The sequence below is a fragment of the Thrips palmi genome, unplaced genomic scaffold (genome assembly GCF_012932325.1).
Source record: "Thrips palmi isolate BJ-2018 unplaced genomic scaffold, TpBJ-2018v1 HiC_scaffold_15, whole genome shotgun sequence".
Classification (NCBI taxonomy): Eukaryota; Metazoa; Arthropoda; class Insecta; order Thysanoptera; family Thripidae; genus Thrips; species Thrips palmi.
In genome coordinates this window covers 772,700-786,629 of record NW_023144624.1, presented here as the reverse complement: position 1 = coordinate 786,629, position 13,930 = coordinate 772,700, and the positions used below count along the sequence as shown (strand labels likewise).

General features: G+C 38.5%; 2 protein-coding genes across 2 annotated transcripts; one reads left to right on the top strand and one right to left on the bottom strand.

The window, feature by feature from the left end:
- Nucleotides 1–1,496: 1,496 nt before the first annotated feature.
- Nucleotides 1,497–12,699, top strand: LOC117641820 (zinc finger protein ubi-d4 B-like). Its single transcript, XM_034379481.1, has 10 exons — nucleotides 1,497–1,789; nucleotides 2,102–2,211; nucleotides 2,302–2,585; nucleotides 2,702–2,869; nucleotides 2,952–3,033; nucleotides 5,622–5,996; nucleotides 7,835–7,980; nucleotides 11,725–11,863; nucleotides 11,943–12,055; nucleotides 12,139–12,699. Exons 1-10 carry the CDS (start codon nucleotides 1,734–1,736, stop codon nucleotides 12,265–12,267), a joined length of 1,602 nt encoding a protein of 533 aa, XP_034235372.1. The 5' UTR covers nucleotides 1,497–1,733; the 3' UTR covers nucleotides 12,268–12,699.
- LOC117641828 lies at nucleotides 12,643–13,819 on the bottom strand. Its single transcript, XM_034379492.1, has 4 exons — nucleotides 13,525–13,819; nucleotides 13,199–13,351; nucleotides 13,039–13,131; nucleotides 12,643–12,970 (listed from the first exon to the last, which is right to left on the bottom strand). The coding sequence occupies exons 1-4, from the start codon at nucleotides 13,592–13,594 to the stop codon at nucleotides 12,741–12,743; spliced, it is 546 nt and encodes a 181-aa protein (XP_034235383.1). The 5' UTR covers nucleotides 13,595–13,819; the 3' UTR covers nucleotides 12,643–12,740.
- Between the last annotated feature and the right edge of the window lie 111 nt (nucleotides 13,820–13,930).

The following is a 13,930-nucleotide window of genomic DNA, read 5'->3' as shown; positions in this document are numbered from 1 at the left end:
CTCCATCGGTGTTTGTTGCTTCGCCAGACGAGACCAACCCAACGTGCACACTCCAATTTATCCGCGTGTGCACGCTCTAATTGAGGTGGCGAAATGAGAGAGGCACCACCGTGCACACTCCTTGGTAGTCTCTGCTTCGTCCCTGGAAGTCCCTGGTAGTCCCTGCGCGGGGAGGGAGGGGGAAGGGGAGGCCGAAGAGGGAAGACGCGTGTCAGATTTTATCCGACCGAGCTTCCTTTTCAACTGGTTCGTTCTCGCTTCTCGCCGTCCCCGCCCCGTCGTCGAACTCACTTTTCCCCGCTTCCTGTCCCTAGTTCGGTTTATCTGGCCCGCCCCGCGCCAGCCCGAACAGGCTCGCGACTTGGTTGGCGGTCGCGTCGGATAAGGGGCCGTCCGGAAGGGCTCCCTGGTCCCTTGGCTGGTGGCGACAGAAACTGACGGAGAAAACGGGTGCGAGCGTGAAACACGCGCAGCCCCCTCCGTCATTCTCGTAAGGTACCCCAGGTGCCCCAGCTCGGCGTCCCAGTCATCCATTACACCGCAAGCCCAGGGGCGGGCCCAGGGGCGAGCCCAGGGAAGAGGGAAGGGAGGGGGAAAGGGGTGGAAGGTTATTGCCAAACTTGCTGCATTAATTAGTTCTAAATGAAAAAATTACATTGCATTAAAGGCTATGCTCCGTTACCGCCATTAAATTGCCATAAGGAGCCCTTTTCAGTGCCTTTGGCGTTTTCATCTAAATCATCATGTGGAAATAAGAGGATGCCAAAACAACCGTTACTGTGATCATATTCTATGATTGCAAATAATTCTTATCTACAATGTTAAGATGTAACATATGTATTTATGGGTGCAAGGAATGCCATGCGTAAAAAAGAATGATGTGTTCTAGTCAATTTTATGAAAATGTATCCTCTTTGAAATGCATATTAACGGTGCATAAATCATCCTCAGAAGACCAAGCATACAGAGATTGCACCTGCAACTCACAGGATGACAGGCAGGAATAAATTAAAAATGAAGTATTTGTCATAGAATATTTGCAACTGAAATGGGCAAAAATCCATTGTAAAAAAAAAAAAATTAAAAAGACCTTTAGTCATTGAGCAAACAGTTTTCAGAGCTAAAACAATTAGATAGGAGAGCACAGTAAGCGCAGAGGCAAGTTCAAAACTTTAAGTAAATGACGACTGTTAAGGTTAATAACTGATTGCAGGATAGACAGTAATGAGACTGTACTCACCAGTTTCATTTGAATCAGTCCATGGCGACCCAGGAACTCTTCACACAAGTGCGAAGAAAGCTCAAATTTACACACACGATTGATAAATGTCAGGTCCAGAAGAACGCAAAACCAATAAATAAAAGAACAAGGACTAGGTGTTTTTATTTACCACTCGAGCTGAGCAGACAACTTCAGCCAACTACCACTCGCTTCTCAATTGTTTTCGTTTTCGGGATTGCTGAAATCGTCACCAGATCGCAGCACCTTACAGTTAAGTTGTGTTGCCGGATTGTGCGTGTTGAAAAGAAAAAGCCTCTGCTTTTCACCTCTCGCAACGTGGTCATTCTCGTAGCTTCAATAACTGTTTTGTGGGTTGTGGCCCTTTAAGAATGTAGATAACGTGACAGAAATTTAAAACACAGCCAGCACGTTATTCACCGTTGTAGGGTTGGTGGCCCGATAGTGGTTGTTGTTGTTTAGCGACCATTTTGCTTGCGTTCCTCACCTCACCATGGCGTCGTGTGCGGTGGAAACTGCAGGTCCGACTTTATTGGAAAAAATTGAAAGGTAAAAACACTTTTAACACTGTCTTCCGATCTTCAAATATCCCTCGGCACCCCGTGAACACATTTCCCTATCTTCCGAAACGCCTTTCTGCGTTCTTGACACGTATTTCGTCGTGGCCCGGGACCCGGGGGTGCCTCCTCTTTGGTTGGAAAAGTACTGACTAATATTACTCTATATATATGTGGGTTTGACACATTCCTCGTGTAAATTTAAAATGTTCATGTGTAGTTTGAAGGCATTTCCTAGATTTCATGCTGAAAGACGACCTACCGAACTGAAAATCTAACGTTCTATCTCGTTGTGGTTCTGCAGCTTCCTCAATGACTCCCAGTACAGAGAAACCGTGGAAAGCTCTGTCAACTACAACACTCGACTATGCATCGAAAGAAGACTGCGTATGCCTTTCTTGGACTCTCAAACAGGTCAGATTCTCTCTTTGCCTCTTGCCTCCCTACTGTGAGGAATACACTTGGCAGCCAAGTAATTGTCCAACTTCCTATCGTTCATTGTAGGTGTGGCCCAGAACCATTCCAATCTGTTCATGGCTGCCCGTCACCGACTCCCTGGATTCCTTCAGGGGCAGATTTATACTTACCCCTCCAAGCGGTGGCGGAAAAAGCGGCGTCAGTATCTGTCAAGTTTTTTGCAACCACGTAGGGGCACCGTGATGCCTCCCAAAGAAGCAGGTGATGAGGCTGGAGAGCATTTCCACACAATTAGCACAGTCGAAAATCCTGCTGCGGTTTCTGTCGGTAATGATGAAGCCAGCAAAGACAGCCTGAAAGAAGATCCCAAGGTTAGATGAAAGACTTCTTCAAATTAGCTAATTATTTCCCAGTGCAATTTGCTTCATAATCATAATTTCATGAGTAATTGATTATCAATAATTAAATTATCTTCACTCTTGCGTAGGACTGGTACATCAACGAAGATGACATGTTTGACATGGAAGGCTTTGATGAACCTGATCCTGACTCAGATTATGACTATGAAGAGTCTTACCGGAAAAAGAAAAAACGTAGTTCCAAACCAGCTCGAGGGTCATCATCCAATGATTCACCCCACAACAAGAAAGCAAAAGTAAGAAACTGCAGAAAACACTCAAATTAATTTATTGAAATTCTGTGTTCTGTCTTGTTTTATTTGTCGTGTTTTATTCCAGCCTGCTGGCCGAGGAAGGCAAAAGAAAAATCCTACAGTATATCCAGACCCTTCAGATCCGGAAAAACCTTTTGGCTGTGATAGTAAGTCAATATATTTTTTCTAACTATTTCTGTGGCTTAATCAAGTTCGCTTCTGTGTAATTTACTGTCAATTACCCTGTGCACATCTAATTTTCTTGAACATTAGCACTCTTTCTTTCTTTTCTTCCTCAATTCATGGGGATACAGAAGTCTTTACGGGGAAGACTTATTATCAATTGGCACAACTTTTCAGAAATGACAGTAAAAATTTCCTTCACAAAGATAACCTTTTAATTTTCTATTGTTGTAACTTATGTGGATTGAATGGCAATGTTGTGTTTAAAGAATGATTAACATTTTGGGGGAGTCACAAATGTGTATGAACAGGGGTGTTGTTTTTTTGGTGTTGGTATTGCATTGGTTGCAATGTTGGTGATAATTGGTTGCTGAATGGAAATGGTGATGGAGCTTTCAGAGTGGAGAGGAGCTTGTGGAGAGGAGCTGTTAAGGAGTGAATGGAAGGGTAGTGAAATGAGATACCCCCTTTATAATGTGAAAATGTATCACATGGCTGAATTTGTTTAATTCCTTATAATCCATGTTTCATACCTATGGTAATAGAATAGAAATAACAATTCTGTTGGGTGGTTGTCATCTGTTTAAGGGATCATTTAAACATTTAAAGAATTTTTTTTTATTTTGACTCATTGCATGTGTTGTAATTTGTGCATGTTCCAATTTGTAATGAAGTTACACACTATCACCTTGTCATTGCTTGATGTAAGTTATTTTTCTGTAATTCCTTCAAATTTGTAAAACAATATGTTATTGTCCTTTGAAAGTTACAAAATCTGTGTCTTGGTTGTGAATCATGTGCACATTCTTAAAACATAAATATAAATTTCCTTTGTATGGTCATCTAAAGGCCAATATTTAAACGTTGTGCATTTTAAACCATAACAGACTGCATTCTTTTTGGCTTTCAAATCAGCATGTGGTGTTGTAGATTGCTGTAATTTTGGTGTTAGATTTATTCATCATTTAAATAGCATGATCTTCTCATCATTTGCGTTGAATCACGTTCATTTGCCTATTAATTACCCATTTATACCTTTATGATACAGTGGAACCTGCTTGTAAAGGTGACAACTTTGCACAAAGTTGTGTTTGCTTGAAACAAAGTGTATCCTGAATGTTCCTCAAATAGCTTGGCTCATGGATATGGTTTAGTACTCCTTAACGTCTGGAAAACCATCTGCAATGGGCATCACTTTTATTCAGGTTCCACTGTAGTATTTATTCAAAGCAAAAGCCGTAACAGTTGTGCTCTTATGGTAAAACACAGTTATTAATTTTTAGAGATTTGTGCATTTCTGCCATTTAATTTTGACTAGCAAAATGGTACCTAACCAGCATTGTCCCTACTCTGTAGTAATTTGTAAGAAAATACTCCACTAGACTTCAGCTCAAATGTTTATATTTTCTTTGGTGGTCTTCTTTTATTATTTGAAGGTGACATGGACTATGTTAAACCATAATGCAAACTAAATTTTATCTTACATATTTTTGGTTGATCAGACTTATAATATCAATCATTTCTCCATCAAACATTGCGCCCGATTCGTCAGTAGCTTGCTACCTTCAGTTGGCTTTCTGTCAGTCTAATTATTAACTAATCTCTTATCATCTTATGAGTCAGAGGCGCATTTTTTATCGCACAATAAAATAATCTGTCAACTGAGGTGGTTGCCAGTGATAAGTTAGCCTTAAATTTAAAGCCATTTTCTATTTGTAAGTTAAAAGTGCTTTCTCTGTCACGTCTTCCAATTTACTTTTGACTCAAGCTTGTATCAGTGCATGAATATTGTAAGGAATTGTTAGTGAATTCTTGAAGTCACAAGCTGAAATTTGTGGTTTTAGATGCCTGTTTTTGCAAATCGACACACAATTGTTAATCTACCACCAAGATATGTTTCCATGTACTGAACCATTTCTTAGTTAGCTCTATTGGGTGCATTGCTTGTAATCTAAATGGCAAGGAAGTTCTCTGGGAGTAGGGTGCTGAAGCATGTGAAAGTGGATACGGTGTGATTGGGGTTTCCATTGTTTCTTATTCTCCTCATGTGGCATGTGTGCTTTCAAGGAAGACAAGTTGGCATGATTATTCAAATTTCTTTTGCTGTTGAATTTGAAACATTAAAATTCAAGAAAAATGAAATTAATGCTTAGAGCTGCAACAGCATTCTTAAAATGCCATTTAATCCCATTGTTTGACATGTGTTCTTTTTGTTCCAAAATTCACCAGAATTTATTGGTTGTTCATTGTAGCTAATATATTTCTTAACTTTGTACCTATAACTTTTTGATGACAGTTTTTTCCTTAAAAGAAAAAGGATTGATGCCAATGCCTTGCCCAATCTACCTGATATGTTGATTGTTCCCCTCCCTCCTTTTCCTCCCCCTTTTCCCCTGGGTTTAAAATGCATGATCATGGACCAAGTCCAATTCTTGTGTAATTTTCTAACCTCCCTGTGTGTTCCCCTTCTCTATGTTGCTCCCTTTCTCCATTCCTCCTTCCTGCTTCTCTCTTGCCTCTCCATTTATCTGGTGCCTTTGAGTGAACCAAATTTGTGTCTCCACTCCCGTAGTTTGCGGGGCCAGGTACAAGACGCGGCCCGGGCTAACTTACCACTTCACCCACTCGCACAAGAACAAAGACCTGGATGAGGACGACTCAAGCACAGGCCCCATTGGGGGCGGGCCCATGGGGGCCATGGGGGGCCAGAGCCCAGGAGGTCCTGGCGGTAGTATGGGCCATGGCCCCTCAGGGGGCGTGGGTGGGCCCCCAGGGGGCGCGGGCTCGATGCCGGGGGACATGGCCTCCGGCAGCGCGACAGGGCACGGCAACGGGGACTCGCTGAAGAGCCCGGACGGCCAGGCCCCGGGCCAAGCAGCCGGACACAACCAAGCAGCAGGCTGGAGCAAGTTCCAAGACTCGTATCTCACCTTCCTTAAATCCCCTGGTATGCTCTTTAGCTTGCTCCGCATCTCTTGTATTACCGAGTTTATTTTAATTTTTAATTATGTTTTTCCTTTTTACTTATGTATTAGTTTTTCCCCTGTTTTTTTTTTAACCTAATTACTTTTTCAGAATAGTTTTGGGCTTTGTTTAGTCTCATGTATGATGTTGGCCGGCCAGTTTGAAATTTTCTTTTCCCTGAGTTCTATATTTATAATTTAGTCTACATTTTTGTTGGTTGCAATGCTTGTCTGTACAATTTAGTCTTGTGTAGAGAATTAGTTTAAACATAAGGTAGTAAAGATTCAGTTTGTTTATGACAGTTCATTTGTTGACGTGATTGGATAAACCTGTCTATGTTACTGCCTTATTTCTTTGTTTTGTTTGCATGCTTTGAAACTAAATCTTGGTTTAGCTGTACAGCACTGCAAACCTTTAAGATTTTTTACTTAATATGGTCTTTCTAGACCATAATTCTTTCAGTATTTAATTCTTCTTTTATTTCTGAATCGGTGGCTTTAAGCAGAACCTTATAACTCTCTTATTCAAGTAGTCAATTGTTAGACGGTTCCAATCATGAGCCAGTGTTTGCCATCATCTATATCATACAGGTTGCTTAATTAAGGTGGATGTAAAATGAAAAGCAACAGGTGTGGCCTTGAGTCCTTGGCTCCAGTATGGCAGTGTTCACAGCAATATAATGACTTCAAATAATTGTTCTTTATAAGTTTTGAAATTGGTAATAATGATGTGGTTAGATCCATTTTTGTTTGCTTGATAAAATGCAGTTATTTTCTTAACATGTTTTCATGAAATGTTGCTACTATTTTTGCTTGTTTCTTAATGTGAGCATATTGCAAACAATCTTTAAGTGACCTTAGAATTTTTGTTCTAAATTCTTAAGACCCTTGTTATCTTGGTTTTGGTTGGATCCAAATCTGCAGGTGTGGCTCATCACTCAGCCGCCATTCTTTTTAAAAGTCTTAATGATAATAATAATAATAATAATTAACAATGTGAAATCTGCAGCACAAGGGTCTGTTTTAACACAAGGCTATCGGACAAACTTATACCAGGTTATTAGGTTCCATTTGTTTGCAATTTGAATTCTTTTTGAATGGTTTTTAGAGTTATCACTATATTACATTACTACCTTGCTTTCTGACTTATCAAAAGTCACTTGACATCTTTATCTTACTATTGATGTTTGAATGGCAAAAATGATTTAATGGAAGTGCGACTGTGATTGCTTTGTGTACCCGTGTGCATAATTGCATATTAGCAGTCTTTATGGTTTTAAAACCAATATAATTTGGTGGCGGTGGTTCAAAATAATTTTTTTTAGTTATGTGTTAGATTGGCTTTTGGGTGATTTGGAAAATGACCTTTAACTGTGGTATATGGTGACCTGATGTTGACAATTGTGTAGTTACTATTGTGCAACAACATGTGCATTCTGTTTTGATGCCAAGATAATCTGAGTAGAGTCTGTCATTTCAACCTTATCAGGTTCTTGTGCTGCATAATTTCATTTTTTGGGGGATTTAGATATAGCATCTTGTCTAGGAAGAATCAACTTATCAGCATTGGTTCTTAGAGCTTTGATTTAACATTGTGGAACATCTTTCTTTCTTCTTTTCTTCCTTTGTTTCTTAGCATGTTGAAAAATTAAGTGGTTTGCTCTTTGTTTTGTACAAATCAGTTAAGGTGCTTTCTGCATTTATATAATGATTTCACTCTACTATTTATTTAAAAAAAAATTGTTTCCTTATAGTTTGGTATTATTCTGGATTGGTCTTTCTGGTACCTTAGATACTGAGCCTTTTGTTCTTATTTTAACAGAAGGAAGTCCCAAGAAGGCGAAAGGTGCCTCTGGTACCAAGCCTACACCATCGTCAGCAGGCCATTCAAGACCCACTACCCCAGCCGGAGAAGACTCAGATCCTAACTCAGAAATGAGGAAGATGATGATGGGAGGTCCCTTGGAGGTACGTGTCCATAATGCATGATTTTACGCATGACTCTGTGGTAACTCAAACCAAACCAAGCACCCTCATCTGCTTGTAATTCAGTAGCTTGTCAATGTCGATGCCAGTGAAATGGGATCTTTAGTCTCCATCTTTTGCAAGTTGGATAGACACATTTTTGGTAACACTAATTTTTTGCAATCTTGGAAGGAAGGGACACTTTTCCTAAACTATTCCTGTGCTCCAGAGGAACATTTCAGAGCCAGAGATAATGTGGTTCTGGTTCTGCCTTCTGAAGCAATGTGCTTATGAAACAAAATCCAAATTTATGGAATTAGTCTTCAATGTAAGCTATTTTAGTACATGCTGTGGAGGGCTGGGGTCATAGAGGAATAATGCATGGCTACTATGCAGTTTGCTTTTTACAACCCTGGGCCACTCTCCTCTTGCAAGGAATAGTAATTTGCTTTCTGGTTGGAACCTAAAAAGCTTTTGCACAGGTCTTATCTTTTTTTAAATAATAACTCTAGTGCTTTTAAACCACCTCTTGCTTTATCACCTTCTTCAAAGTACAGTTATAATAAATACAACATACTCAACTTCAACACAACTTTTACCTAGGCCTTAGAATGTCTAGGTAAAATGATGGGTCTCCACATTTTTTTTCTTTTGTTAATGAGAGAAACTAAATGCTCAGTTCCAATTTTACTTCCACTTTTGTGAACGTATTAAATCACTTATTGTGGTGAGTGTAGCAAACTGTGTTTGTGATGATGCATCTTGTAATATGTTGAGGCATTGTTTGTCAGGTTCATTACACTGAAACCATTATTATTATCATATTATTATATTGACTTATTCCCCATCACTTACCAAGGTGAAATTTTGTATGTATCCCATACAATGTGTGCTGAATATCACTCTCCTTAATTTATGTTGAGGAATTTTAAAGTACTTTTCTTTCCTCACACTCAAATAATAGGTATTTTGTGAATCCTCCACAAAATTGTCTTTCTTGGAATGATCTGTGACGGTTTGAAGGCTGATGAATGCTTTGAACATGTCCCATCCCCCCTGCCCTTTTTCTTTATGTGGACCAATTTAGTAGATGAAACTGCAGGTTGATCTGGTTTTGAAGGTGTTTCCTTCTGTGTTTCTTTTTAATTATAGCACTTTGGTACAGCAGTGAACATGACGGTTCAAGACTTAATACTATCTGTGTGTTGTGGATTTATTGTATATAACATTGGACGGATGCTGGGGTGCGTTGTGTCTGGTTAATGTACCTGATTGACAGCAAATGGGAAAAACTTTCTAAAATTGCACTTCATTTTCTGGTTTTATGTATGCATGCAACAGGAATGTCCCTAGCAACAGTATCAGCTGATTATCCTTTTCCCCCTGCGTCTCTTGAGTTTGTTCACTCCTTTCAATAGTGAAATGTAAATAAGGGTTTTTTGAAACTGGTTATGCAGTTAAAGCATTTGCTGTTTTCTTTTGTGGTTCCAGAGTGTTATTGATTTAATGATCCCCTGTCAGTTTGCGGTTAAGTAATGTTGGCTACGTTTTGTTTGTGCAGTTCTCGGCACGAAGATGACCCCTGACACGCCCTTCCGTTGCAAATTTAGTTAGCTAGTCTTTGTTAATCTGTGAAAAGAGCACATGTCTGTGTTTGAAATTATTTCCTATATACATAATACAATACAATTGGTAGAGGCACCATGTGTTTGTAGTTCCTTTCAATGAGCTGTGAGATTTTTAAACAACTTGTTAGCCTTTCTTTTTGTTAAACTTTCAAGTGATACTGCTGGAACCAACACCCACAAGATTATTATTATTATTGTTGTTACTATTTAAAGCATTATTTTCTGAACTTCTTTTGTTACTTATAGTTATGTTGCAATCATTGGCAATCCTGCCAAAATTTATTGTAATGTTACTATTTTCTGTAATAAGTTCATTTGTAATATATATAAATTATGATTTATGATTGAGGACGTAAATAGTGATAGTTTTTCTAGTGTGATAGGAGCACTATATGACAGTGATAGGACTGAATTGAAATGCCAAAGAAGAAAGCCTGTGCTGATGAATGAGGCTGAGCGGTTCTCCACAGAACAAGATACCTTTGTTGGCCAACATCAGTGGTGGTGGCCTTTCAAGTGAGCAGGGGAGCAGCATGATCTGCAGTTTGTGAGTAGGCCTTGCTGTTGATTGCCATCACAGCTGTTAAGTGGATGGTCCCATGTAAAAAAATCTTAGGTTTCCTTCAGCTCACAATACTATTTTATCTTACATTTAGTTTTTCAAAATTTTATGTTGCATGGGTCCATCTTCTTTGTACTTTGTTTTAGCATTGGTGGCAAACTTTTCAGCCTTTCTCCTTTGCAATTATGATGTCAGTATCATGCTGTCTATTTAAGATGCAATATTATTGGCTGATGTTGGTTGTCATTGCTGCTCACTTATATATTTATATATATATATGAAAAAGCGTTCATTCACAAAGCAGAATCATATGTTAACATTTGAAACTGTTTTCAACCAAAAGCATGTTCTCATCTAGTTACATGTCTTCAATCAAGGAAATTGCTTGCCATTTTACCTTATCTTATGTGTCCAATATAAATCACGACAGAAGAATTATTTTGTTCAATGGTGAAATGACAAGGCTTAGAATGAAAGTTTCAATGTTCTTATCTTATGTAGATTTTTAAAAAATGTGGAGCCCACTATGTGTTAAGTTGAAGATGAGGATCATTGTTCTAAAAGTGTTGGTAAAATCTTACTGTATGTTTTACACCCCATTCTTTTCTGCATTTACATTTCCTTCTCTCCCCTTTTCCACTTACATTGGCATGATACAAGCCCAAGTTAGTTTAGAAGCGGAGTTGTACATAAACACACAATTATTTTTTATTTTTTTTAGTGTATAATTAGCATTTAATATACAAAAAGCTTTGCAGATTAGCCTAGTGTGCATGAAGTAATGTAGATGGTTCTCTCTTGCAAGTATAAGTCACCCTTCACTTTTTATTTGTGATGATTTGTTTTGAATTATTTATCGTAAATTGATATTCTATTAAGATGAGACTGTATTGGTTTGACACAGTATACACAATTAAACAGAAAGTAGATTTGATCTACTTCTTAAAGTGTTTTCTTCCTCTTGCTCGCATGATGGTGATGGACAAGCAAAATTTAGCGTAGTTTGACCCTACCCTACAACTTTGTGTGTTGTTTGCCTCTTTTGTCCCATCCCTATTTTGGTGTGTGATTTCCATTTTTTTCTTGTTTCCTTGTTTGCACTCAGTCATGGAGATAAAACACACTACGTTTTACCTCAGTTTCTTTGATATTCATTAATTTTGAAGTATCGTCTATACCTGTTAGATTATGTATTAGTCCAAAATAGCGAGTAGCACACCTCACGCGTGTTAAAAACCTCACACTGCATGAATCAAAGATAAAATTCTTATTTTCCACAGTACTTTAATTAACTTAGTAACTAAGTGTGAGTATTCAATTTTTATGTTAATTATACCTATGGTGAAGTTAACTTTCTTCAGATAGCTTTGAGTTTGAAAAGTTTTGTACATCTAGTGGGCTCCACATTGAATGGAATTCAATTCTTGGATTTGGTTTGGTTTGATTCAATTTGTCTATTTCTCTTTCTCAATAGTTAAAATATTTTGACAAATAATAACCACACAATTAGTGTTTTTAACTTCCTTTAGTTAATACATTCTTTGTTCCTCTTAACAGGGTGGATTATCGTTTGAAGACCGACGTCCAAAAGCGAATCCCTCTCCGTATTGTGACTTTTGCTTGGGAGATGCCAGTGAAAACAAGAAGTCTGGTGCTCCTGAAGTACTTGTATCTTGTGCTGATTGTGGACGTTCGGGTAATTAACCCTCCAGGCTATCAGTGTGTCAAAATATATTCTGTCTTAAATTCCTTCACTCCTTGTGTTTGGTTTGCAGGTCACCCGTCATGTCTGCAATTTACTGCTAATATGATCATTTCTTACCGCAAATATCGGTGGCAGTGCATTGAATGCAAGTGTTGCTCCATTTGTGGCAACTCTGATAATGATGTAAGTTTTAAGGTTCCTCTTAATACACTTGTTTTTCTTTGTGTGTAACATGTCTTAAATTAAATTAATTTTTGATTTGACAGGACCAGCTACTATTTTGCGATGACTGCGATCGCGGCTACCACATGTACTGCCTGTCTCCACCCTTGACATCTCCTCCAGAAGGTTCATGGAGCTGCAGGCTCTGCCTGGCTGAGTTCCATAGCAAGTAAGCAGTGAGGATTGAACTGGAACCTTTGTTTGTTTTTTTCATTTATAGAAACCATACAAGTACTATACTTAATAGATTTAGATAAATTTTCTTTTCACCAACAATCTGTCGTCAATGAAATTCCTACCTTGATTTATGTGTATTTTTGCTCTGTAAATATTGTAGAAGGAAATTTGTGTATTGAAAGCAGCCACTGGCTTACCTGTTCTGGAGCAGACAGTATTTTGACTGAATAACACCTGTACTTGGTTTAATTTTATGTTACTGTAGCTTCCATTGCGTATTTGATCATCAGTATTCAAAATGGGAACCAGCATTGTGATTTTCCCTGTGTTAGGATGTATTTAACCTTTGTGTGTGATTCAAGAACATTATGAAATAGAGGCAGCTGTTTTTAATCTTTATGGCGAATTATATGTGTTTACAACATTTCTTTTGTAGCAATCTGGTTTCTCTACCAAACTTTACAAATCATCACAGAATTTCATTCTCAAGCTGTTCTACAGCTCTCCTGAGGCTTTCTCCTGTCATGTCAAAACATCCAAGTTCGTACTTGGCAACATGAATGTGCTTGAGGCGGGCTTCTGCTTCGACACAAGCATGAAGGTGAGCAGCTGAAGCTTGGATATCATAAATCTTCACACAAACCTCTGCAAACTCCTTTACAAATGGGGCACCCATACACACAGGTGGAGGATTCCTCACTGGAATGTGAAGAACCATCAATAACTTTGATCGATATCATTAGTGAAATAATACTGTTAGTACTTACATGACATAGTTTCATTGAAAACTGTGAATTTGTTGAATGTTACCGTCAATGAGAAACCATAGTCTCGCTTGAGGTACGTTGCATTTGCACAAACTAAAAGAAAACACTCTGTTGTATATCACTTTGCGAGATAGTTGTGGAGAAGATGTTAGTCACTTACTGGTACTATCCAGCCTTATCTCCTTTTCAACAAGGTGAGCACAGCAGCCACAGTTGTATTCAATGCAGGTGCAATGGTTTGCTGCTTTCTCTGTCACATATTCTAGCTTACGTGCCTCTCCTTCCAATGAAACAAGCACTTGTTGATCCGATCCTGTGTAATGTTTGGCCATGATTTATGAGGTTGTATAGTACAATAATCTTCTTTTCATATCTCAGTTACATGTCTTTTAAGTTTATGAGGGGAAAAGGCATCTATATATTGCTGTTAAATGATAAAATAATTAACTTATGACATTCTTACAGGGGCTCAAACTTAAGACTCACCCAAAGCATAATTGTCTTGTACAATTATGGCAAATAATGCCAAAACAACCACTGAAACTGCACGAAACATATTGAAGGAGCAGGGCAAGGCACTTGTGTGACTATCTGTGTTTCTTCTGCTGTGTCTGGCTCTCTGAAGTGATAAGGGCCCAGCAATAAATAAGGTGACTCAAAAAATTAAAGAACAATACTCCTTGGAGGAACAACTTAATGTCACTTTGAGGTTTCCATGAGGTATGAGATTTACTCCCTTGTCAATGCATCAGTCACCCTTGGCACTGATAAAATAATTTATGGCGAGACCCCAAAGCTGATTGCCCTCTGCTTGCTCCTTGTACTTTGACCTCATTGGTTGTTTGTTTATTGTGGCCATGACAGGAAAATGGAGTTCATGAAATAATGAAAA

Excerpts from the sequence above, each read along its gene's own strand:
- LOC117641828 (XM_034379492.1), bottom strand. The coding sequence starts at position 13,594 with ATGTTTCGTGCAGTTTCAGTGGTTGTTTTGGCATTATTTGCCATAATT. Across the intron at positions 13,352-13,524 it reads ACAAGACAATTATGCTTTGG|GATCGGATCAACAAGTGCTT; the intron begins GTGAGTCTTAAG and ends AACATTACACAG. Across the intron at positions 13,132-13,198 it reads GATAAGGCTGGATAGTACCA|TTTGTGCAAATGCAACGTAC; the intron begins GTAAGTGACTAA and ends GTTTTCTTTTAG.
- LOC117641820 (XM_034379481.1), top strand. The coding sequence starts at position 1,734 with ATGGCGTCGTGTGCGGTGGAAACTGCAGGTCCGACTTTATTGGAAAAA. Across the intron at positions 5,997-7,834 it reads CACCTTCCTTAAATCCCCTG|AAGGAAGTCCCAAGAAGGCG; the intron begins GTATGCTCTTTA and ends TTATTTTAACAG. Across the intron at positions 12,056-12,138 it reads GTGGCAACTCTGATAATGAT|GACCAGCTACTATTTTGCGA; the intron begins GTAAGTTTTAAG and ends TTGATTTGACAG.